Source organism: Typopeltis vanoorti, chromosome 20 (genome assembly GCF_054136105.1).
Source record: "Typopeltis vanoorti isolate ZY-2024b chromosome 20, IOZ_Tvanoo_1.0, whole genome shotgun sequence".
Lineage (NCBI taxonomy): Eukaryota > Metazoa > Arthropoda > Arachnida > Uropygi > Thelyphonidae > Typopeltis > Typopeltis vanoorti.
The window spans coordinates 26,404,272-26,428,065 of NC_143568.1; the positions used below are offsets into that span (position 1 = coordinate 26,404,272).

At 36.3% G+C, this 23,794-nt stretch overlaps 1 protein-coding gene across 1 annotated transcript in view; it reads right to left on the bottom strand.

Annotated features, from left to right (window-relative positions):
• The window catches only part of LOC150095293 (uncharacterized), a 590,931-nt gene that overhangs the window by 381,326 nt on the left and 185,811 nt on the right, over window positions 1–23,794 (bottom strand). The window contains exons 15-16 of the mRNA XM_090410639.1: window positions 22,198–22,368; window positions 11,193–11,336 (exon numbers count right to left, since the gene is read on the bottom strand). Of these exons, the coding sequence (XP_090266765.1) occupies window positions 11,193–11,336; window positions 22,198–22,368 (315 nt within the window). The remainder of the gene's footprint in view (window positions 1–11,192; window positions 11,337–22,197; window positions 22,369–23,794) is intronic.

Genomic DNA, 23,794 nt, shown 5'->3' on the forward strand with positions numbered 1-23,794 from the left:
ATCCTGAAATGTTGCTTGTGCATTGTGTTATTCACATAGAAAATTTAGTTTCCAAAAAACTTTCACCTGTTCCAAATGAGATATTGAATTCAGTTATAAAATGTATCAACACTATCAAAGCTAATGCCAAAAGCGAGCATCTCTTCAAACAATTCTGCGAGGATAAAACTACTGATCATGTAAGACTACCGCTACACACCGAGGTGAGGTGGTTGTCACAAGGGAATTGCTTGAGAAAATTCGTGGAACTATTCGATATTCTTAGTGAGTTTTTGAATGACAAATTTGAAATGAAACTCTTACAAACAGTTGATGGTCAGGCATTGGTGAGTTATTTGACAGATATCTTTGAAAAACTGAATATGTTAAATAAGCAACTGCAAGGAGCAAATAAGACCCTTATTATGATAACTAATATTTAAGGAATTGACAGCGTATACTAGAAATATAGATTAAATAAACTTTAATATATACTTTCCGATAATACACCACAGCAAGTTCAAGTATGAAAGACTATTCATGGAATCAGCCTCGGCCCTTAGGAACATGCCAAACCTCAACAAATTTGGATGCATGAAACTGCCCCAAATTTGGGAAACCGTTATCAGAAGAACTTCAGCCCAAAGGCCAAGAACTACCAATATAGCCCGCCAGGGGGCACCATCAGGACTTTAGGAAACGCTAGCTTCCTAGCTTCAGTCTCATTTGCTGTTATTAGTACTTGTGTGCATGTGTCTGTGTAGTAAGTTCCCAAGAAGATGGCAACGTGACGTTCGCCGAAATATCGGAAAGTATATATTAAAGTTTATTTAATCTATATTTCTAGTATACGCTGTCAATTCCTTAAATATTAGTTATCATGTTTAACCAGCGTATAAGCCTCTCAACAAGAATAATGATCATCCACGGAGATCTCTTCGCACGCAAGGCCCGCCATTACGGCAAACTGAAGCTGAAATTATCCAGACAACTTAACCGTCTGGCATTCCTAAAACGCTGCCGGGATAATCACGTCATCCCGAACTGTGTCAAATTTAAACACCGCTTCACCTCACAGAAAGCTCTCCGTATTTACAACCGCGCTAGTCAGGCATTACTTCGGGAGCAAATTACCGCCACACGCGGTTCCCTAGCCGACATAAATAGCGCTATATCAATGCTAGAAAATGAGCTTTCACTTACACTGAATCACGACCTTTGGTCGGTACTACATGACGTCTCGTGTACGGCAGCTAAAAAAGAATTTGAACGAGTACGAAGCCAACATATCAACAAGTTTGATAAATTAACAAAGAACTCGGCACCCAAACTACAAACCAACACTGTTGTTAACCTATCGTCAGCTACCTTAAAGCCAGAAGCGCTCCACGCTCTGTCACGTGGTCACAACTTCGCCATTGCTCCTAGGAAATTACCGGCCGAGGAATTAATGATTCAAATTGAACGCGGGATTCGCCAACTGCCTAATCACATCGCCAACGATATCAGATTGGATGTAGCCTGTGTTCTCAACAAAGCAAAACCTCCAAAATCCAACATATCCAGTAGTGAATACAAGGCACTACAAGAATTGAAAAGAAACAAAAATATAGTGATCACCAAAGCGGATAAGGGAAACGCCACTGTGGTACTTAATCTTAAAGATTACACAGGTAAGCTCAAGGCTTTATTATTAGATTGTTCCATTTACCTCCCCATTAATTACAATCCCACCAACTCACAAATTAGAAAACTCCATAGGCTCCTTAAGAAGGTCACTTCTTGGCCTGAGGAGTATTAACAACAGACTAAAACCCTGTAACTCTAGACCCCCCCGTATATATGGGCTCCCAAAAATACACAAAGAAAATGTGCCATTACGTCCCATAGTGGATGGCATTGATTCCCCCACTTACAAACTAGCCAAGCATTTAGCCAAAGCGCTCTCACACTATACTGGCAATACACCATCACACATAAAAAACTCAGCCCACTTCAAAGCCAGTATAGAAAACCTTACATTCCAACATAATGACATAATGGTCAGTTTTGATGTCTCCTCCCTATTCACGAATGTCCCCCTCAAAGAAACCTTAGAGCTAATCCAAGCTAAATTTCCTCCCGATATCTCAGCCCTATTTCAGTTTACAATGAACTCAGGCTATTTCGTTTGGCAGGAAAAATTCTACAAACAGATAGAGGGGGACAGATATTGGTTTACTTTCCCCACCCTTGGCCAACTTCTTCATGTTTGAAGAGAAAGCCTTAAACTCAGCCCCACAAAAACCTACCATATGGCTTCGCTACGTTGATGATCTTTTCGCTATTTGGCCACATGGCCCGGATTCACTCCTCTCCTTCCTAACACACTTGAACAACCAACACCCTAGAATCAAATTCACCCTGGAAAAAGAGGAAAACAATAACCTCCCCTTCCTAGACACACTAGTCACCCGCCAACCTGATGGAACCTTGGTTTTCTCAGTTTATAGAAAACCCACCCATACAGGCTGATACATTCACCAACAATCCCACCCCCCCCCCTCACAACAATATGGAGTGATTAAAACATTATTCAACAGGGCAAAAATAATCTGTTCTAATGATCAAGCCCTAACCACTGAACTAAATCACATCCGTGACACTTTCTCAGCCAACGGCTACCCCCTCCAAAAAATCCAAAAAATACTTAACCCAGTTATCCACAACCCACCATCCCCTCCCCTTCACAAAAAAGATTACTCTAACTCTATCACTATTCCCTACATCAGAGGCACCTCGGAAAAAATCAATAAAATCCTAAAAAAACATGACCTGACCACCTGTTACAGACCACATAGAAAACTGGCAACCCTTATTCGCTCCACCAAAGACCAACCACTTCCCCTAGACCTACCTGGTGTATACCAGGTCCCTTGCAGCTGTAAACTGTCCTACTTTGGCCAAACAGGCAGGACAGCAAATATCAGAATCTCAGAACACAAGGATTACATCCGATTTTACCAGTACAGCCACTCTGGGCTTGCAGACCACACTCTGGATACTCGCCACAGAATAAGATGGAAGAAAGCCACAGTAATACACCGCAGCAAGTTCAAGTATGAAAGACTATTCATGGAATCAGCCTCGGCCCTTAGGAACATGCCAAACCTCAACAAATTTGGATGCATGAAACTGCCCCAAATTTGGGAAACTGTTATCAGAAGAACTTCAGCCCAAAGGCCAAGAACTACCAATATAGCCCGCCAGGGGGCACCATCAGGACTTTAGGAAATGCTAGCTTCCTAGCTTCAGTCTCATTTGCTGTTATTAGTACTTGTGTGCACGTGTCTGTGTAGTAAGTTCCCAAGAAGATGGCAACGTGACGTTCGCCGAAATATCGGAAAGTATATATTAAAGTTTATTTAATCTATATTTCTAGTATACGCTGTCAATTCCTTAAATATTAGTTATCATGTTTAACCAGTGTATAAGCCTCTCAACAAAAATAAGACCCTTGTTGATGCAAAGGCCAAGATATTGAGCTTCATTGCATTTCTGCAATTATGTCAAAATAATGTTTCGGCCAAAAAATTTGATCAATTTTATTGGTTAAATAAGTATGAAGTAAATGATGATGCTGTACACGTTATTGTTGATCACCTAAGCAAAATAGCCTGTGATTTAAATGACATATTTTCTGATTTAAAAGAAATTTATTTTCCATCTTGGATAACTCAACCAATGCTAGTGGACCTAACCGTTGTGGCCATGCATTTTTCAAGAACTCTCAGAAATGCAAAATGATAAGTCTGTTAGAACTTTATTCAGTATAAAAGGAACAATGGCATGGCTTGTGATGAGACAGAAACGAAATACCCAAATTCAACTAGTTTTGCAAGAAAATTACTGTTGCCTTTCCTGTCTTCATATTTAGTTGAATGTGGCTTTAGTGCTGTAAATGATTTGTTACTGAAAAAAAGAAATCGTCTAGATATCATAAACCATGGGGATTTGAGATTGAAATTGACTAAATTAGTACCTCACATAAAAACCCTTTGTAGCAGACACCAAGCTCAAAGATCACATTAACTTGGATTTTATTCTCTCGAGTTGAGTTTGCTTATGTTTTATAATATACAAAATGTAGTATAAAATTTATATTCATTGAAGAAGTCAAATTAAAAACAAAGGTTAAAAATTTTTCAGATCATGCCCCACCTCAAGCGGTTGAGGTGGGGCATGATCTGAAAAAGGTTGGGAACTAGTGGTCTATATGAATCATGCTATCTGAAACACAATAACTAATCAAGCAAGAGTAATGCCTTGTAAAGTTTGTAGCACTTTGTTCTCTTCTGATGATGTATTCAACATGGATGTTAAGTTAACCATGATCAATAAAGTTAAATTTATTCTTAAGGAGTGTGTTAATTCTCTAAAAATTTAATAATTATGGATACTAAGTGAAAACTTCAAATTGAGCTGAACATTACTGAAATACAGTTACTATTCAGCAATCATGATGAAAGTGTGCAGAGGAAAAAATAGTGGTTTAAATAATAAACTGAAGTTAAATGGTTTCGTTATACCATTACTAAGAAGTGCACACATGCACATGTGGCAATAGCTTACAAAATGAACTATTAATGATCAGAACATGACATGATTTGTCTTGTTCCATTTTTGAACTTTTCTAAACAAAATGAAAGATATTTTCTATTTTATCAGATGGGTTGACTGAGTTGGTATCTATTTTCTCCAACCAACAGGCAGTGGATTCAAATCCCAAAGTGACCTGGATGTTTGTGAATGCTTTTAGGTGGTAAATGATTTTCATTATAAGTTGTGAGAACACAACCCTGATTATAAGAGGCATGAAATGGATTGGAAAACTTTTTTTTTCTCCAGTTATCAAACTATTAGTCCACATGGTATATATATATATGTTCACAAACTCCCCATGTGGAATTCACATATAGTAGCACTCAAAAGTATTTCGACAATTAATATTTGATCTGAAATCCTTCAGACTAGTTGTAAACAATGAACTCATCAGTCATATCAATACTTCGATCGGAAGCATAACAGTGTGAATAGTTTGGAACCAAAACATGTAATGTTTAGATATTTTTATAAGTTTTCATTATTTGTTGGGTTCATAAATATTTCGACAACTTATTATTAGCATATTTTATATATGAAAATATTGTTTTTTAATACATATAATATTAGTTATTATAAATTTAAGAATATTAATTATTAATAACCCATGCCGAAAAATAAAGAATACTATGCAAACTTTAAAGAAGCTGTAATGTTTCTTGCTTTGCAAGAAGGACATGCACAAGAAATTGTTGTACATGGTTTTGGCATTGGGGTGTTTAAGAATCAAAGCTGGATAACTGAGAGGAAACCCTAACTTAGCCTTTAAAGGAATGCAGAGAACCGACCAGGGCTTCTGACCTAATGTCCAATGGATAACTGAGAGGAAACCCTAACTTAGCCTTTAAAGGAATGCAGAGAACCGACCAGGGCTTCTGACCTAATGTCCAATCCTCACCTTCTCGTGGTGCACCCTGTTGGGTATCTACCTGGATACTGAACGAACGAGGATGGGCTGGCAATTTGGGATTTAGCCAACCAAATTGTATTCTTATTGGCTTAAACCAATATAAAAAATGATGGTACAACATGACAAAATTTCATGCCAGCTGGGGTGTCACCCAGTTACACAAGGCCTGCCGTTGTTTTCGCCAGGGAACCAGAGTGAACAGCAAAAAAGTCAGCTACCGGAACAAATCTGAAAACACACCCCAACTCAACATCACCAGAGTTAAAGATCGGTACTACCAACGTAAGAAGCCTGAATGGCAAAGAAATGGAGCTAGCTCAGGAATTAGATAAGTACCAGATCGACATAATAGGGGTGAATGAAACAAAAAAGACAAAACCTGGTGAGATCTTTCTGAGCAATAAATACAAAATGTTATATTCAGGCAATGACAATCAAGTAAAAGAAGGAGTAGCGATAGTATTCCACACAAAATACGAGGCTAATCTTCTTGAATTGCAGGCAGTCTCAAGTAGAGTGATGTGGGCAAATATGAGAATGGGGAATTGGACAATGAGACTTCTTTGTGTCTATGGTCCCACAGAAGGTTCTACTAAGGTAGAAGTGGAGGAATTTTTTGATGCTTTAGAAAAAGCAACTGACACAGTGAAAAAGGAAAAGTTGGTCCTTGTTGGGGAATCTGAATAGCAGAGTAGGAAATGATTGCCAGACATACAAAAATATATTGGGAAAATTTGGAGAAAAGAGCAAAGCTAATAATAATGGCAAATATCTGTTGGATTTCTGCTCAGGACATGGAATGGTTATTACTAACACCATGTTCCAACATAAAAATGTGCACCAATTCACATGGAGAGAAGAGGCAAGGAATAAGAAAAGTATCATTGACTATGTTATTGTTGATAGTGATGTTATCTGCGTGGTGCAGTACACCAGAGTGTACAGAGGATATGAAATTGGAAGTGATCACTATTTAGTCTTCAGCAGGATAAAATTGAATTTCATATTGAAAAGAATAACATGTAAGAAAGTTTTAAAGCGAATAAAAGTTGAGCAGCTCTCAGATGTGAACTGTAGACTAAAATACACAAAGATTATTGAAGAAAAATGAAAGAGTTTGAGAACAGGAACCAAACCCTGGAGATTCAGTGGCGAGCCTTGAAGAAAACAATGACTGATTCAGCCAGAGGGGCAACTGGTGAGGTTGTCTGCAAGGATAGAAAAATCAGAACTCCATGATGGACACAGGAAGTTAAAGAGGCAGTGAAGGAAAAGAAGAAAGCATATCAAAAGTTCCTGGCAAATAAGTCAGCTTTTGCTCTTAGAGAATACAGAGACAAATGTAAGAAAGTGAAATACTGTGTAAAACTAGCTAAACAAAAGTCATTGGAGGACTTTGGCAAGAACATAGAAAATAAATACCAAGAAGTTGCAAAATATTCTGGAGGTTGTTGAAGAAGCTTAGAAATGGAGGAAAGAGTGCTGTAAAAGGAATTAGAGATGATAAAGGTGACATGAAAATGGGAGAAAAAGATATCCTTGAAGTATGGAGTAAGTACTTCGAAAAATTGCTAAATGAAACAAGCAGTGATAGTACAGTAGTAAAAAACACTCAACAGGCATACAGTCAGGAATACATATCCATAATTGAATAGAAAAAGCCACCAAAGGCTTGAAATGTGGAAAAGCAGCAGGAGTAGATGATATTCAACCAGAAATGCTGAAGAATGGTGGTATAAAAGTCTTACAGTGGCTGCACTGCATAGTTCAAAAGGCCTGGACAGAGGGACGAATTTCCAACAATTGGAGTAGAGCTCTCATAGTACCCATATATAAAAAGGGAAATAAAACTGAATGTGAGAATTACAGAGGTATTTCCCTAATAAGTGTTCCTGGCAAGATTTATGCAAGTATATTTGAGAAACATTCAAAAAGAATTGTGGAAGAAAAGTTTGGTGAAGAACAAGCTGGATTCAGACCAAACAGAGGCTGTCAGGATCAGATCTTCACTTTAGGACAAATAGTTGAGAAAGCATGGGAATATAAAAAAATCGGTATTTAAGTTTTGTCGATCTGGAAAACGCATATGACAAGGTGCCAAGAGAGAAGCTATTCAATACACTACAGTTATATGGTGTCAATGGGAAATTATATCAAGCAATACTTTGTCTTTATTTGAGTTGTAAGTCAGCAGTTAGAATTGAAGGAAGTACAGGAAGATGGTTTAATGTTAAATCTGGTGTGAGACAAGGATGTACATTATCCCCTCTGTTATTCATTATCTATATGGATCACATTATGAAGGAAAGTGATGTATTAAACATGATATCAGAACTGGAGATGTTAATGTCAGCTCTTTGCTTTATGCAGACCATGTTATACTTTTAAATAAATCTGCTACAAGTTTGCAAGATTCCCTGACTAAATTGAATGACTGTTGTAATAGATATGGTATCAAGGTCAGCAATAAAAAGACAAAGACAATGAAAATAGGTAGAATCATTGAAAATGTCAACTGTGTTGTGAAAGAAGAACCTGTGGAACAAGTAAAATATTTCAGCTACTTAGGCACGATTTTTAGTGAAATTAAATATGGAAAGAGACAATAGAATCAACAAAGCTGGTATGGTAGGAAGTCAACTGAATAAATTTATATGGAATAAGAGAGAAATTAATTGGAACACTAAATTAGCTGTATACAAGACAGTGTTCAAGCCAGTTTTAACTTACGGATCTGAGAGCTGGGTCAGAAGTAAAATACTTGATCAAAGACTAGAGACCGCAGATATGAAAGTTCTGAGAAAGATTAGGGGGCATGAACAGATGGCATCGATGGCAATATCATATTAAAAATGAGGATATTAGGAAAGAACTTGACATTGTTTCCATCCAGGAATGTGTCAGCAGAGCTTATGTCAGTTGGTATGGTCACTTAAACAGAATGGGCGAGGAAAGTTTAACAAAACAAGTGTTCTCTGCCAAGTTGGCAGGAAAATGACCCAGAGGAAGACCAAGATATAGGTGGATCGATACGGTACAAAGTGCCTTAGACGATAGAAATAAAAGATCTGATAATGATGGAGTCTTGACAAGTAACAGACTGATTTGGAGGGAAATTGTAGATAGGAAGTTAGTAATGATGTAAATTTTTCATGTAGTACTATCATATCCTGTACACCCCTTGAGGGTACATATCAGGAACTTGATGATGTCGATAGTTTGGCATATTATGACAATTTGTAAATTTTGGGAGATGACTTTGTAAGGCCAAAGGAGATGTAAACAATGAAATTATACAAGGCATTCATGATAAACAATAACTAGGGAAGAAAAACTAATTAAAAGGCTATCCGAACAAAATCCTGAACAGCCTACTATAGCTATTAACAAAGAATTGTATGAGAACTAAATATACATGTTTTGGCCATAAATTGACATCTGAAAGAACAAAGATCATTAGGCAGTTATGTAACAAGAAGCTACTTATTTCTGTGAAGCTCAATTAAACTTTATTAGGACTCATTGTAACTGAACAGCTACTGAATGGTCTAAGATGACAAAAGCAAACCTAATTTGATTTCATTTAATGGGATTAAGTATGTTAGACATCCCAAAAAATAATAATAATAAAAAAAATCCTAGATATCAGGAAATTTATGGTCAAGTACAGAGGAGGAAATGTCATAGTATGGAGATGCTTTTCTCATAAAGGGGTATGCCTGTTACACCTTATCAAAGCAACCATAGATCATTTTGTTCATCATGAAATCTTAGTGAACAAAGTGCTACCTTATGCAAGAAATATGCTAAAAGACTTGATTTTTTTAGCAAGACAATGACTGGAAACACTGATCATGTTACATCCAGGATTCTTTCAGTCAAAGAATATATGACTGTTAAAGTGGCCTAGTCAAAGTCCTAATCTGATTCCTATAGAGCATGTGTTGGAAGAGCTAGATAGACATGTGCAACAATGTAAATTCTCAAATAAGGTCTAATTCTTTGATGCTGTGAGCAAAGAATGGAAAAAAATTCAGCTTAACTGCATTATTAAGTTGACTGACTCAATGCTGAATGGCTGTCATCAATACCAATGGCTATGTTGCAAAATACTGATCTTCTAGACAACATTGGATAAAGAATTTATTTTGTTTTGCTTAAATAATATGTGTTATTATAATGATTCATGTTTGCAAAAACATTCATTTGATCACTTTCCAAAAACAATAATGCATTAGTACAAAAGCCAAACATTGAAAATTGTTGTTTGTTATTATTTAGAATAAAATAAAATATTTCTGTTTTCACTGTTGTGTAATTTTGTTGTGTGTTTTCAATGTTGTGTATAAAATTCTGAAAATATTACAATAGTTATATACAAAAGACTTTTTGTCAAAATATTTCTGAGAGCTACTGTATATAAAAAGACCCACTTTCCATCATCTTCACACAATACAACATAGATTACATTTTCAAAGCAATGAGACTAAATTCCATCACATTCTGACCATTCATTCTTTCTTTGTTCATTAATTATAATACAGAATGATATAATCACGTAATCACAAGAAAGATATTTATTTAACCAAATATTTCGGTCTGGAAATAGCAGACCATCGTCGGTGGTATTACAAGAACAGTTTAAAAAAAAAAAAATATACAAGCTAGAATACTAACAATAGATCGTTGAAATTAGAACATGCCGCGTGATGTTATATCACTAAGTATGAAACGAAATATTTTGAAGTAGAAACATGATTGAATTTGCTATAAAAAAAAAAAAAAAAAAAAAAAAAAATTAATGAGTAATCTTGATTAGGCTTTCCCAGATTTTTGATATAGATATGCAGTCATTACGATTCAGGTTGGGATGATGGAGCAAGGCCTCCACGCTTTCCTTGAACAAACGTTCGAACCTATAACGGGATCTATGTAAGAGGCGCGTTTTGGACCAAAGGATGCTGTGGTCAGTTTCAATCCCGTGTTGAGCCAAACCAGACTTTTCAGGTTTATTGTGAAGAATGGATGATTGATTTCAACACGGGATTGAAACTGACCACAGCATCCTTTGGTCCAAAACGCGCCTCTTACATAGATCCCGTTATAGGTTCGAACGTTTGTTCAAGGAAAGCGTGGAGGCCTTGCTCCATCATCCCAACCTGAATCGTAATGACTGCATATCTATATCAAAAATCTGGGAAAGCCTAATCAAGATTACTCATTAATTTTTTTTTTTTTTTTTTTTTTTTTTTTATAGCAAATTCAATCATGTTTCTACTTCAAAATATTTCGTTTCATACTTAGTGATATAACATCACGCGGCATGTTCTAATTTCAACGATCTATTGTTAGTATTCTAGCTTGTATATTTTTTTTTTTAAACTGTTCTTGTAATACCACCGACGATGGTCTGCTATTTCCAGACCGAAATATTTGGTTAAATAAATATCTTTCTTGTGATTACGTGATTATATCATTCAGTCTTATGTCGCAAGTATCCTTAAAACAACAAATTATAATACATTTCAACTGTTTTGTTTCTCAACAGAACGAATATTATTATGATCAAAGAGAAAAATAAATACAACTGGAATGTGATTTAATATATATAAAAATATTTACTCCATAAAAATATAAATTTTGTTGAGGATTCATTTCAAACATCATCTTTGTAAGCAAAATTTTCAAACACAGCAGTAATTTTTGCTTTCTTTCTTGTATCTTTCTTCATTTTCTCCCATTCACTTTTGTATTTAGGATCACCAGGTCCCCAGCTGTCCTTAGGCTTGAATATAAACTTGAATTTCTATTAATAAATAAAAAGGATAACATGTTCACAAAGTTAACTATATAGGTTAACTATAATAAACTTAGGTATGAATGTTCCTTTCTTTCATTATTACATGATAATCTGCATTAATGATATAAATAAAAAATTATGGAGACAACTAAAATGTTGGAGTATAGTTTGCCCACTGATTAGATCCCTCGACACTTCTGCGCATGTCAGAAAAAGGAGAATCCATTCCGATAATAGGGTAATCAATCCCTATTGCGGGATGAGTTGTTTATTATTACACATCGGAAAATTAAGTTCTCTTTTATGATTATTGTAGTTAACTACGTTGCTTGTATAACAGGTGGAAAATTTTACCTATAAAGCACGTGATTTCGCGTGTTGGCGACCAATTCGTACATCCTTCATTTCTTTCTCCCCTTCGGCATGAATTGACTATTCTTGGCAAGACAACAAGCAGAGACCTACAAACGGTGGGCGAACTATAATAACTTTACTTTAAATTAAGTATGAGATTACTTTCACACATGCAAGTAGTGACTTATTTTTGAGAATACTGTTATCAATTTCAAAATAATTTACCACAAAGAAAAAAATTAATTATTCCAATTTAGGATATTTCTATTACAATGAGATCCTTCAGTCTACACAGCATACAAGTCTATCTGGGGGGAGGGGGGGGCACACGTGGTTACATGCATTTACACAACTTATTTGTTTGATGAATTCTTTACTTATTCATATACATGTTTATTTAATGGTTAATTATTTAATTTATTCCATTAAATGGAATGATCTTTACACACTTGTTCACTTAAACATTTACTTGGTTACGTTGTTTAAGGCAGTGGTTCCCCAAATTGTGCACCGCAGAACCCCAGGGTGCCATAAAATATTCCAATATTTTCACTGAAATGACCTTAACCAACATGGTTTTAGAATTGGACATCAATGTGTTGATGTGATGATAGGAAGGACATCTAACAGACACTGTACAAGTTTGATTCCAAGATTTGAGAAGATGTGCAGTGAACAGGCTCACCCATCCTCCCACTAATTACAATTTATTTATTCAATAATTTGATTGTTCAAAATATGTACTTATTAAATACTTTTCACATAAATTGTTTGTGAATTTGAAACGTGCTTTATTTATTTTTTTTAACTTAACAAACCTAACCATACCAAATGTGCACTGCAACTGTTAGGTAGGCCTATGTTCTAACTTGGGGCACCATGGAAAAATCCTAATACACTAAGGGTGCCAGGAACTGAAAAAGTTTGGGAACCACTGGTTTAAGGCATTCATGAATTTAGTTATATATATATATATATATATATCAGTGGCATTGCATGCCTATTTAGGTTGGGTATGCTGTCAAGTAGATGGGGAGAAAATGGAAGCAGTTAACAATTTTGTGTTCCTAGGATCCCGAATTGATAAAGATGGTTATTGTACCGAAGAAGTTAGAAGAAGATTATTACTCGGAAAAAAATATATTACTCAGAAAAAAAGCAATGACAAATTTAAGTAAGATCTTTAAAGATAAAGAATTAGCCTCACAACAAAAATCAGAATCGTGAAAGCAATGGTATTCCCTGTGGTGCTGTATGGATGTGAAAGTTGGACCATGAGAAAGAGTGAAAGAAGCAAGATAGATGCATTTGAATTATGGGTTTGGAGACACTTGCTAAGAATAAGAATACCATGGACTGCAAAGCAAACCAATAAATCAGTGATAGACAGAATAAAGCCAGATTGCTTCCTTGAAGCTATGATCATCAAGCAAAAATTGTCATACTTTGGACATATTATGCGAGTAAATGACAGTCTGGAGAAGATGATGATGCTTGCTACAGTTGATGGAAGCAGGAGAAGAGGAAGACCAAGAATTAGATGGGTGGATGAAGTTAAAGAAGCAACTGGAGTATGCTTGGAGGTTCTGCAAGACATGGTCAGGGACAGATCAGAATGGAGAGTGTATGTTCGTGGAGTTGCCAGGAGTCGGAAACGACTCGATAGATCATAACACACACACACACACATGCTGTCATGTGGCTTATGCAACACGTGCTACAAAATTCACATCAATTTGACCATATGATTGCATTTTTATTGATGCATGAAAGTTTTAAGAGGTGCATAGTGCATCAGTGCTCATCAGTGCATCAATGCTTATTTGGTCCAATGCAATTAATTGTAGGATAACTTTGAATACTTTAATTTATCAATTAATATCATTTTAAATATGAAAAGCATAAAGGTCAAATGAACAATAGCTATGCTTCATGTACATCGTTTGTGAGAAGCACAAAGGACTTGAACCTCATGGTGAGATTAGATTATCATTGGCAAATACTAGAATGAGATGGATAATTTGAATTTTAATATAATTTTTAAATACACCAGATAATACACACAGAAAAACTGGAAAAAGTAATCATTTCAGAAATTATTATTTTTCTGAAGTGAACCAAAGAAAGGCTGAAATAACTCATTTTACTTATTATACACATGTTCAAACTGCATTCAGTAATAATCAATCATACAATCTGCAAAAGCTCATAAACACATCAGTTTATACTTTGGAATGCTTCACAGAATAACCAGTCACAGCCACTAATGACTTCTGGGTGCTATTGTCTCTGCACACACACACCCTGCCTCACCTTCTGGGCCATTTAAAACTACTGCAACATTAAGAATTTGACAAAAGTTGCACCGTTTGCACATCTGTTTAAAAAGGGTCAAAGGTGCGAGTATTTGTGACCACACACCTGGGTTATTAATGCAAACGTGATGTAATATTTACACATCAAAAAGTGTCCTCTTCACTGTCATGAAACATTAGTATATTGTGTTTAATTTTAGGAATCACGCAAAGCCAGGAAACAATCAGGGTAATCTTTAACAAAAATAAATGCAAAAATATAACATTGGTGATACTGCTATTCTGTGGGTATGCACCACACACCTAGCACACCCGGAAATATTAGCCTGATATATATATACTGGGGAGGTTCTGCCCCCCCCCCCGACACCTACGGCACCCAACCCCTCAAGTTCCGGGCTGGTAGGCCAGTTCTTGAATTCTGATCACTCGAATTTTGAAGACGTGACACTCAGGGTAGCCCCAGAGTGTCTAGTCTTCAAAGAGGGGGACTCCACCTCCTGGTCCCCCCCGAGTTCCAGACTGGTAGGTTTGGTAGGACTGGTAGGTTTCTGGATTATTACATAATCCAGAAACACTGAACCTTTTCAAGCTGCTTCAGGCCTCCAATAAGAGGAGCGATGGTCTCACACCAAATGATGAAATTTATCTCTTACCTCAGATGGTAAGGCTTATAAGTTGGCTATTTATAACTGTATTTTTTAAGGAAATTAAATATAGACTAATATATTACTTAATATACATTTTATTAATACTTGCGGCATTTTGGCAAAGTCAAACTGCCATCACCAGGGAACTAAATATAATAAGATAAGATTTTATATAAGGGGGCTAAATTAATACATAATATCATACAACTTGTTATATAAAAAACGTTATATATATGAAGGTGTGCTGAAAAGTTGTAATAATCACCATGAAGGAAATGAGGTAGAACCATGCAACTTACACATTATTCTACACATTCCCCATAAAGTGTTATACACTTGTTACAACGCTGCACCATTTGTAATCCTCTAAGAAAAAAGTCTTTCCCTTTTTGCACAAACCAGTCCTCAGCTACAGCTGTGACTTCATCATCTGTGGTAAATTTTGTTCCTTTCAAGTGTTTCTTTAAATTTGGGAATAGGAAATAGTAAGATGGGACCAGGTTTGCCAAATAGGGTGGGTGAGCCAGACTATGAAAGACAGAGTTGTGCATTGTCTGTTGGGTTTAATGAGCAGTGTGAGAGGGTGCACTGTCCTGCAAAAGCAACATGCTTCTGCTCAGTTTCCTGTGGCATTTTTCCTTCAGTATCTCATTCAATTCCTTCAGAGCTGTTGAATAAATTGCTGCTGTAATAGTTTCACCTCTTTTGAGGAACTTGGCAAAGATTACACCATTTATATCTCAAAAGACAATGGAAAGAGCCTTCCATGCTGACTTTTGGGTTTGGAACTTCTTTGGCCATGGAGAACCTTCGTGTCTCCACTCCACTGGCATCAGCTGATATGGATTGCTGTGCACAGATTTTGGTCTTCCAGTTTTCATAGTGAACGAGGACATGAAGACAAATTAAAGGAATGCAGTTTGAAAAGACTTTTGAATAGGAGAAAGAGAGGTAATATGATTGATACATTTAAGTTGAAAAAGGATTGTTACTAGGTTAAGATGGAAGAAATTTTTCACAGAATGGCAAAAAGGGACAGAACAAGGGGAATATCCCTGAAAGCTGTATAAGGAGCAGGTTCTTTGGATGGAGAGTGTTGGTGAGTGGAATGCATTGCCTAACATTGTGGTGAATGTGGATACATTGAATGAGATTAGTTTGATGAGCATTGTTTGTAACAGTGTGTACCTCTCATGATGAGTCGTTTGACTCTACAGAGGTCTGGTGTTAATAATAATAATATGGGTTACATGTGAAAACTAAGTTTTCATATATTAAGTTGGTAATTCAGAATGTTATTACCAACTTTCACATTTATGGTGTTCCACGTAAACTGATGGGACTTGAAAATTAATTCCCACCAATTTACCTGCAACACCATAAACCTGAGAGTTAGTAAAAACGTTCTGAATGCCCAACCTCATGCACAAATATGAAAATAAAATCGCCACATGCACTTGTTTTAGAAGACTTCAATAAACTTTTGAGTACAAGGGATGAATTTCTACATTATATTATTGGTGAAACCATTCCAAGCCTCTCCATATGCAAAAAAAAAAAAAAAAGAAGTGGAAGTCCTCTTTTGTTCCATCTAATTTTGAAACTTGTCTCACAGGACACTGTCAATATGCCGTTACCTATAATTTCCAAACAAAGCAAGACTGCTACATATTGCTGAGTAAAGTCTAAGTATTATGAGAACTCAGACTTTATCTTCTTCTTTCAGAAGTTCAGCATGGTCAGTTGGCTTGATAAAAATATAGAGAAAACTAACCATTTCTGGATATTTCAAGACAGCTTATCTTCCTTATGATCTAGTGTCCCGGAAAGTAGTAGATTAGCAATACTAGCAATATATTTTCTTGCATGTATAGTTTTGAATATGGGATGATTAAAGAGCGAGAGAACTTTTATCTGGAAAAGCCGATACTTTTAATGTAATAGATATATTAGAGACTTGCAAAAGATCCTTGTAAAGTATGTGAATTCAGTTCTTTTGAATTATCAAAACATGCAGTTCTACTGGAATCATCAGAAAGTGTACAAAGGTTATTTGTGTAGTCATTCTAATCAAAGGAAAAAAAAAAGGTTTACTCCACATGACAAATATTCCTACTTTTGTAAATTAAATAGCTCTAAATGTCTTTAATGAAAGCTGTTCCTGACCAATATCTCACCAAACTATGTGCAGGGAATTGAAGGGAATTGGTACTGTCAGTCACATGCTTATATGTAAACCACTGATTTCTGTGAAGAACTGGAAAGTTCATCTAGAGTAGTGTCAGGAACACTCTGACTGGACATTGGAAAAAAAAGTTGTTGTCTGATGAGTCACAGTACACCTTGTTCTGTACTATGTGATCCTGGTAAGATTTACGCAAGTATACTTCAGAAACAGTTGTGGAAGAAAAGCTTGGAGAAGAACAAGCTGGATTCAGGCCAAATAGAGGCTGTCAGGATCAGATTTTCACTTTACGACAAATAGTTGAGAAATCACGGTAATATAACAAAGATCTATATTTAGGTTTTATAGATATGTAAAGGCATATGACAAGGTGCCAAGAGAGAGAAGCTAAAGACAAGATCCAGCAAGAACTAAGATAGTAATAGATAACAAGATCTTAGAACAGGTGAATTCATTTAACTATCTAGGATGTATGATCACATATGAAAATGAAAAAGATATAAATGTAAAAATTGCAAAATATTTAAAAATAACAGGTGTACTTAACTCTATATTTAAACCAAACCTAGTTCAAAAACAAACCAGACTAAAAGTATACAATACATTAGCCCTACCAGTCTTACTGCATGGAAGCGAAATCTGGACAATTAAACAAAGAGACAAACAAAGATTAATAACAGCAGAAATGAAGTTTATGATAAAAACTGCAAAGTATAATCTATTTGAACACAAAAGAAACGAAGAAATTATGAAAGAATTAAAAAAGAATCAGTAATAGAAAAAATTAAAAAATATAAACATAAATGGATGGAACATGTTCAAAGAAAAAATAGAAAGATTACCAAAACAAGCCTTAAAGTACAAGCCATTAGAAAAAGAAAACCAGGATGTCCTCTTAAAAGATTCAACGATGACTTCTAAGGCCGGAACAGGCCATGCTAAGCCTAAATCCTTGATATGCATGATGGTGAATAATAATAATAATATATATACAGGGTGTTCGGGATAAATTTGACATATTTATAATTAATTATATTTTTCCGTAAGTTACATGTATTAACACACACTTCTCTTCATTTAAAAGTTTGGACCCTTCTTCATTCATATACAAGATGTCAGAAAGGATGGATAGCTGGAACCCACCTGAATCATGGAAGAGAATAACTTGTATCATGATGATTCGTGCCCGCCATCAAAATAAGGATATTACGACTGCTGCCCAATGCTCCCTGAATACAGTAAAAACAATCAGGCATGAACTAGAGACTTGCAATGGTGACTACGAGGATGTAGCAAGAAGAAAGATCCCTAGCAGACGATCTGATTGCGTTCGTACAGCAGAATTCCTCGCAAATCTGCAGGAACAGGTGTTGAAGAACCCTGGCATTGGAATTCGGGCTTTGTTCGTGGAGTTGCTAACTGTAGTCAAGCCCTGGATAACAAGGGTAGCCAATGGTAGGCCGTATGTATGGCAGCAGGATTCGGCCCCTTGCCACACCTCTGGGAAAAGTCAAAAATGGTTGTCTGAAAATTTCTACGACTTCACCAGTCCAAATGTTTGGCCTCCAAACTCCCCAGACCTTAACCCCATGGATTATTTTGTATGGGGCGCAGTTGAAAAAGACACCAATCGCACTTCCAGTAATACAAAAGCCCAGTTAATGGATAAAATTAAAACAGTTTTTGCGGCCCTTCCCAGGGAGACTGTAGCATCAGCTTGTTCGAGGTTCCGAAGCAGAATTGAAGCTGTGATCGATGCTAATGGTGGTTATTTTGAGTAAATCTTGTTGATAGTATTGTAATTAACTCTGCCTGTAATGTTTTTTTGTCAATTCATTAAATTTAATAGATACAAAGAAGATTTTCTTTTTCCTTACGAAACTGTCAAATTTATCCCGAACACCCTGTATATATATTATTATTATTATTATTATTAATATATTAGGGTTACCAAGTAATTTTATAAACTTGGTTAGTTTACTCCTAATCCCAAGTAAGCAAACAGTTCGGTTTGCACCTGAACGTAGTTCAAGTCTAAAGGTGGTGCAACACCAGGGCAACTCATTGTAAAGGTGGATAAAGCTGTGATCACTATTCTTAGTATTTTCCATAATGTAAAGCACATCTCACTAAGAGATGTATACTGCAATACATTATGGGTATTGCAGTATACATCTCTTAGTGAGAGGTGCTTTATATTATGGGTATTGCAGTATACATCTCTTAGTGAGATGTGCTTTACATTATGGAAAATACTAAGAATAGTGATCACAGCTTTATCCACCTTGAACTGTTTGCTTACTTGGGATTAGGAGTAAACTAACCAAGTTTATAAAATTACTTGGTAACCCTAATATACATTACCCAAGGTAAAAAAACTTATTTACACACACACACACACACACACACACACACACACACACACACACACACACACACACACACAGGTATATGATACCAAGTAATTTTATAACCTTGGTTTTAATCCTTTTTCCCAAGTAAGTAAACAGACAAGTAAGTCAAGTTTGAGCCTGAACGTGGTTCAAGGTGGTGGCGCAACACCGAAGCAACTCTTGGTGGTGCAACACCAAGGCAACTCGTGTTTTAAAGATGGATTAAGTTCTGATCACTTTCCTTAGTATTTCCCATAAATGTGAAACACATCTCCTAGGAGATGTATGATGTTATACATTATGGGTGGGGGACACTACCCAGACCGGTTTCAGCCTTTATTGAGGTCTCATCAGTGAGTAGGCAGACCATGAAATACCAAGGTTTAAGTAATATAGAGCTTATCAATTTTACCTATGCAAGTTGCCACAAGGTGCTTTGACCTTATTAATTAAGAATCTCCAGATGAGAGAAAGATGTGAAAAGTTTTTTACTTTGGTTATAATATATGTTAAAGATACCAAGTAATTTTATAACCTTGGTTTTAATCCTTTTTCCCAAGTAAGCAAACATACAAGTAAGTCAAGTTTGCACCTGAACGTGATTCAAGACTTATGGTGGTGGTGCAACACTAAGGCAACTCGTGGTAAAGATGGATTAAGTTCTGATCACTTATTTCCCAGACCAGTTTCAATCTTTATTGAGGTCTCATCAGTGAGTAGGCAGACCCTGAAATGACAAGGTTTAAGTAATATAGAGCTTATCAATTTTGCCTATGCAAGTTGCCACAAGGTGCTTTGACCTTATTAATTAAGAATCTCCGGATGAGAGAAAGATGTAAAAAGCTTTTTACCTTGGGTATAATATATGTTAAAGATACCAAGTAATTTTATAACCTTGGTTTTAATCCTTTTTTCCACTGTGCAGTTAACCTAGTGGCTGTGCGCTTCGCAACCATGTGACTGGGGAAGGAGTGTTCCAGGTTCGATTCCCGTCGAAGACATGAGGAATTTGAGGATCTTCCTCAGCCATAGCCAAGTTAGCTGGTCTTGGGCGTGGGCAGTTGGGTTTTCCCGCCAGTTTATCTGGTGTTTTTTATCCTGCAAGCAGACAAACCGGCCCCATGAACACACATGGATCTACAGCTATAAATACTTAACCTTCCATGAAGGAGGGGGGGGGCTCAACTTTCCCCAATAGGGACAGGGAAGAAAAAGGGAGGAAACTCCATATGAATAAATAAATAAATCCTTGTTTAAGTTAAGGGATATTACATCCCATATTGTTTCTTAGCCGAATATAGAAATTATATAAAGTTTTGTGATTCCAAGCGTAAGCAAATACCTGGATAGCAGCAACTGACCCTTAAGGTAGTGCAAGCTGAGGCAACTCATAGCAAAGGTGGAGCAAGGCCGATCACTATTCTTGATATTTACCCATAATGTGAACTTAGCTCCTAGCTGTATTACTGTTCTACATTATGAGAGAAGGTCACTACCCAGACCGGTTTCAACCTTCATTGAGGTCTCATCAGTGAGTAGGTAGACCTAATTAATACCAAGTCTGTAGCGAACAGAACTTACATCCCTTCTATGAGAATTGCCAAGTGGTGTCCTAATAAATTACTAAATATATGAAGAGCCAAAGGCTTCAATTCGGTGACATATAACTTGTTTAAGTTAAGGGATATTACATCCCATATTGTTTCTTAGCCAAATAAGAAACTCAAAAGAGTTTCATGCCGAATATAGAAATAATATAAAGTTCGACAATTCCAAGCGTAAGCAAATACCTGGATAGCAGCAACTGACCCTTAAGGTAGTGTAGGCAGACCCTGAAATGTCAAGGTTTAAGTAATATAGAGCTTATCAATTTTATCTATGCAAGTTACCACAAAGTGCTTTGACTAAGCTTTATATAGTAAGCTCTCTATTACTTAAAACTTGGCATTTCTGGGTCTGCCTACTCACTGATGAGATCTCAATAAAGGTTGAAACTGGTCTGAGTAGTGACCCCCACCCATAATGTATAATATCATACATCTCCTAGGAGGTGTTTTACATTTATGGGAAATACTAATGAAAGTGATCAGAACTTAATCCATTCTTTACCACGAGTTGTCTTGGTGTTGCACCACCACTATAAGTCTTGAACCATGTTCAGGCACAAAATTGACTTACTTGTCTGTTTGCTTACTTGGGAAAAAGGATTAAAACCAAGGTTATAAAATTATTTGGTATCTTTAACATATATTATACCCAAGATAAAAAACTTTCCATATATATACGCATATATATATAATATATAATATAATAATATAAAATATAATATAATAGCATTTGATAATTGTAGTTGCAGTTTGTTGTAGGTGGTTCCGGCTTGGTTGGTCGAGTAGTTAGCATATGCTCTCCGGCCAAAAGGTTGAGGGCTCAAATCCTGCCGTGGGCATGGATGCTTGTGATTGTCTATGAAAATACTAGTGGTGTCAGGTAGTAGATGGCATTGGTGTAGATGATGTGGTTTATTGTAGTTGGTGGATTGAGTGGTGGAGACAGAGTAGGTGCCCTCCCTCGATGAGTCTTTGGATGCCCTGGAGGTGTCATGTAATAATAATAAAATACTTAAACAAAATGGGAAAGGAAAGATTAGCAAAATGAGTGCTCTCTGCCAAGTTGGCAGGAAAAAAAAACAGAGGAAAGCCAAGATATAGGTGGATTGATACAGCAAAAAGTGCCTTAGAAAACAGAAATATAAGTTCTGATAATGCTGGAGTCTTGACAGATAACAGATTGATTTGGAGGAAAATTGTCAATAGGAAGTTATTAACGATGCAAGTTCTTCATGTAGTACTTCATAATATCCTGTACACCCCTACATGTGAGGAATTTGATGATAATGATGATGGTGATTTAATAAAATATTTTCAATGGCACATTTCAACATTTCTAAGAGAATATGAGAATAAAATATACCTGCCACATTTTGCATTTAGGTGATTTATAAACTGCATATGCCATCCAAATTGGTATCTGTATTATTGCAATTATGGCTAAAATCCAGCCAATGGCTGTACCCCACCATGGAATGCCTGTCCTTTCTGAACTGTGAATTCCCAATATGATGTTTCCATATAAGAAAATAATCTAATAAAATTAGATAAAGATTAGCAAGTCAAATATTTGTTCTATATCATTATTAATCTAAGTAATTAATCAATTAATCTATAAGTAATTCAGTGTCAGAAGCAAAAAACAAATTTAATATCATATATAAGATTTTTTTTCTTTTTTTTTTTTGAAAAACTTATACTGAGCAGAAAAACAGTTATCAACATATGTTAAATAGAAAAATACATGCTTTTTATAGGTGGTTTCATTCTTTTTATTTTACAATCCCATAGGACAATAACACTGTTTCCCGATTAGCGATAAAAAAAATATTATTTCAATCCTCTAACAAACTAGGTACACCATAGAACAAACTTGCGATGAATTGATAATTCAATGTTATACAGTAAGATTGGTGAGAAATCTCTATAGTGTCGAAGTTATTGCCAGGTACTCTGCAGAGGGTGGCAAATCAAAGTCAAAGTCGCACATGCCAGCAATACAGCATTTTGGAACGCCACGAAGTGTATAAAGATCTAAAACTCCATCACTGAAATTAACTTATGACCTTCATTTTAATAAATTAAAGAGACTACTACAAAGAACAATTACTTTCATTCCAATATTTTGACCTTCGTATTAAGATCATCATCTGGAGTGGGTGAACCCTTGTTCTCTTCCTTCCTGCCATGTACAGAAAAAAGTCTTCACTACCAATCCTATAAAATCCCTTTAATAACTTATATGCTTTTATTATGGCTCCTCTTTTTTGATCAGCTAGTTTTTGAAGCCCAAATACAGACCATCAACCTATTCTCATAAGGAGCATATGGAATGCTTCTCATAAGGAGCATTCCATAGAGTTGGCACAATCTTTGTCACTTGCCTCTAGATCCTCTCCACCACTTCAACTGAATGGAATCGAGGTGTCCAGATCTGAATACAGTGGTCCAGATGTGGCTTTATTAAAGCCTTATATAGGGAAGAATAACTTATCTTTCAGCTACCTTCAACAATATGCACTCTAAACTTTAACTCCGTATCCACAATCATCCCTAAGTCCCTGGCCTCAGTTTCCTGCATCAATATATTACACAGATTGTGACATCTTCTTCTTCCGATGTGCACTGCCTTACAATTGGCCACATCAAACTGTCAGCCATTTACCTTTACCCATCTTCTTCTTCTACGCGTTATTCCCGCTTCCTATGCAGGGTCCGCGTGTTACTTAGATGCGACTTCTTGTTAGTATTACTCCCAACTGACCCGTCGCCTGGTCTGCCGCTGGGGGGAGGGATATATTTTTTTGACTGTAGAGGCGTATGTTCACGGGGCCGGTTTGCCTGCTTGCGGGATGAAAAATGCCAGATAAACTGGCGGGGAAAACCCTACTCACCGCGCCCAAGACCGGCTAACTTGGCTATGCCTGAGGAAGATCCTCAAATTCCTCACGTCTACAATG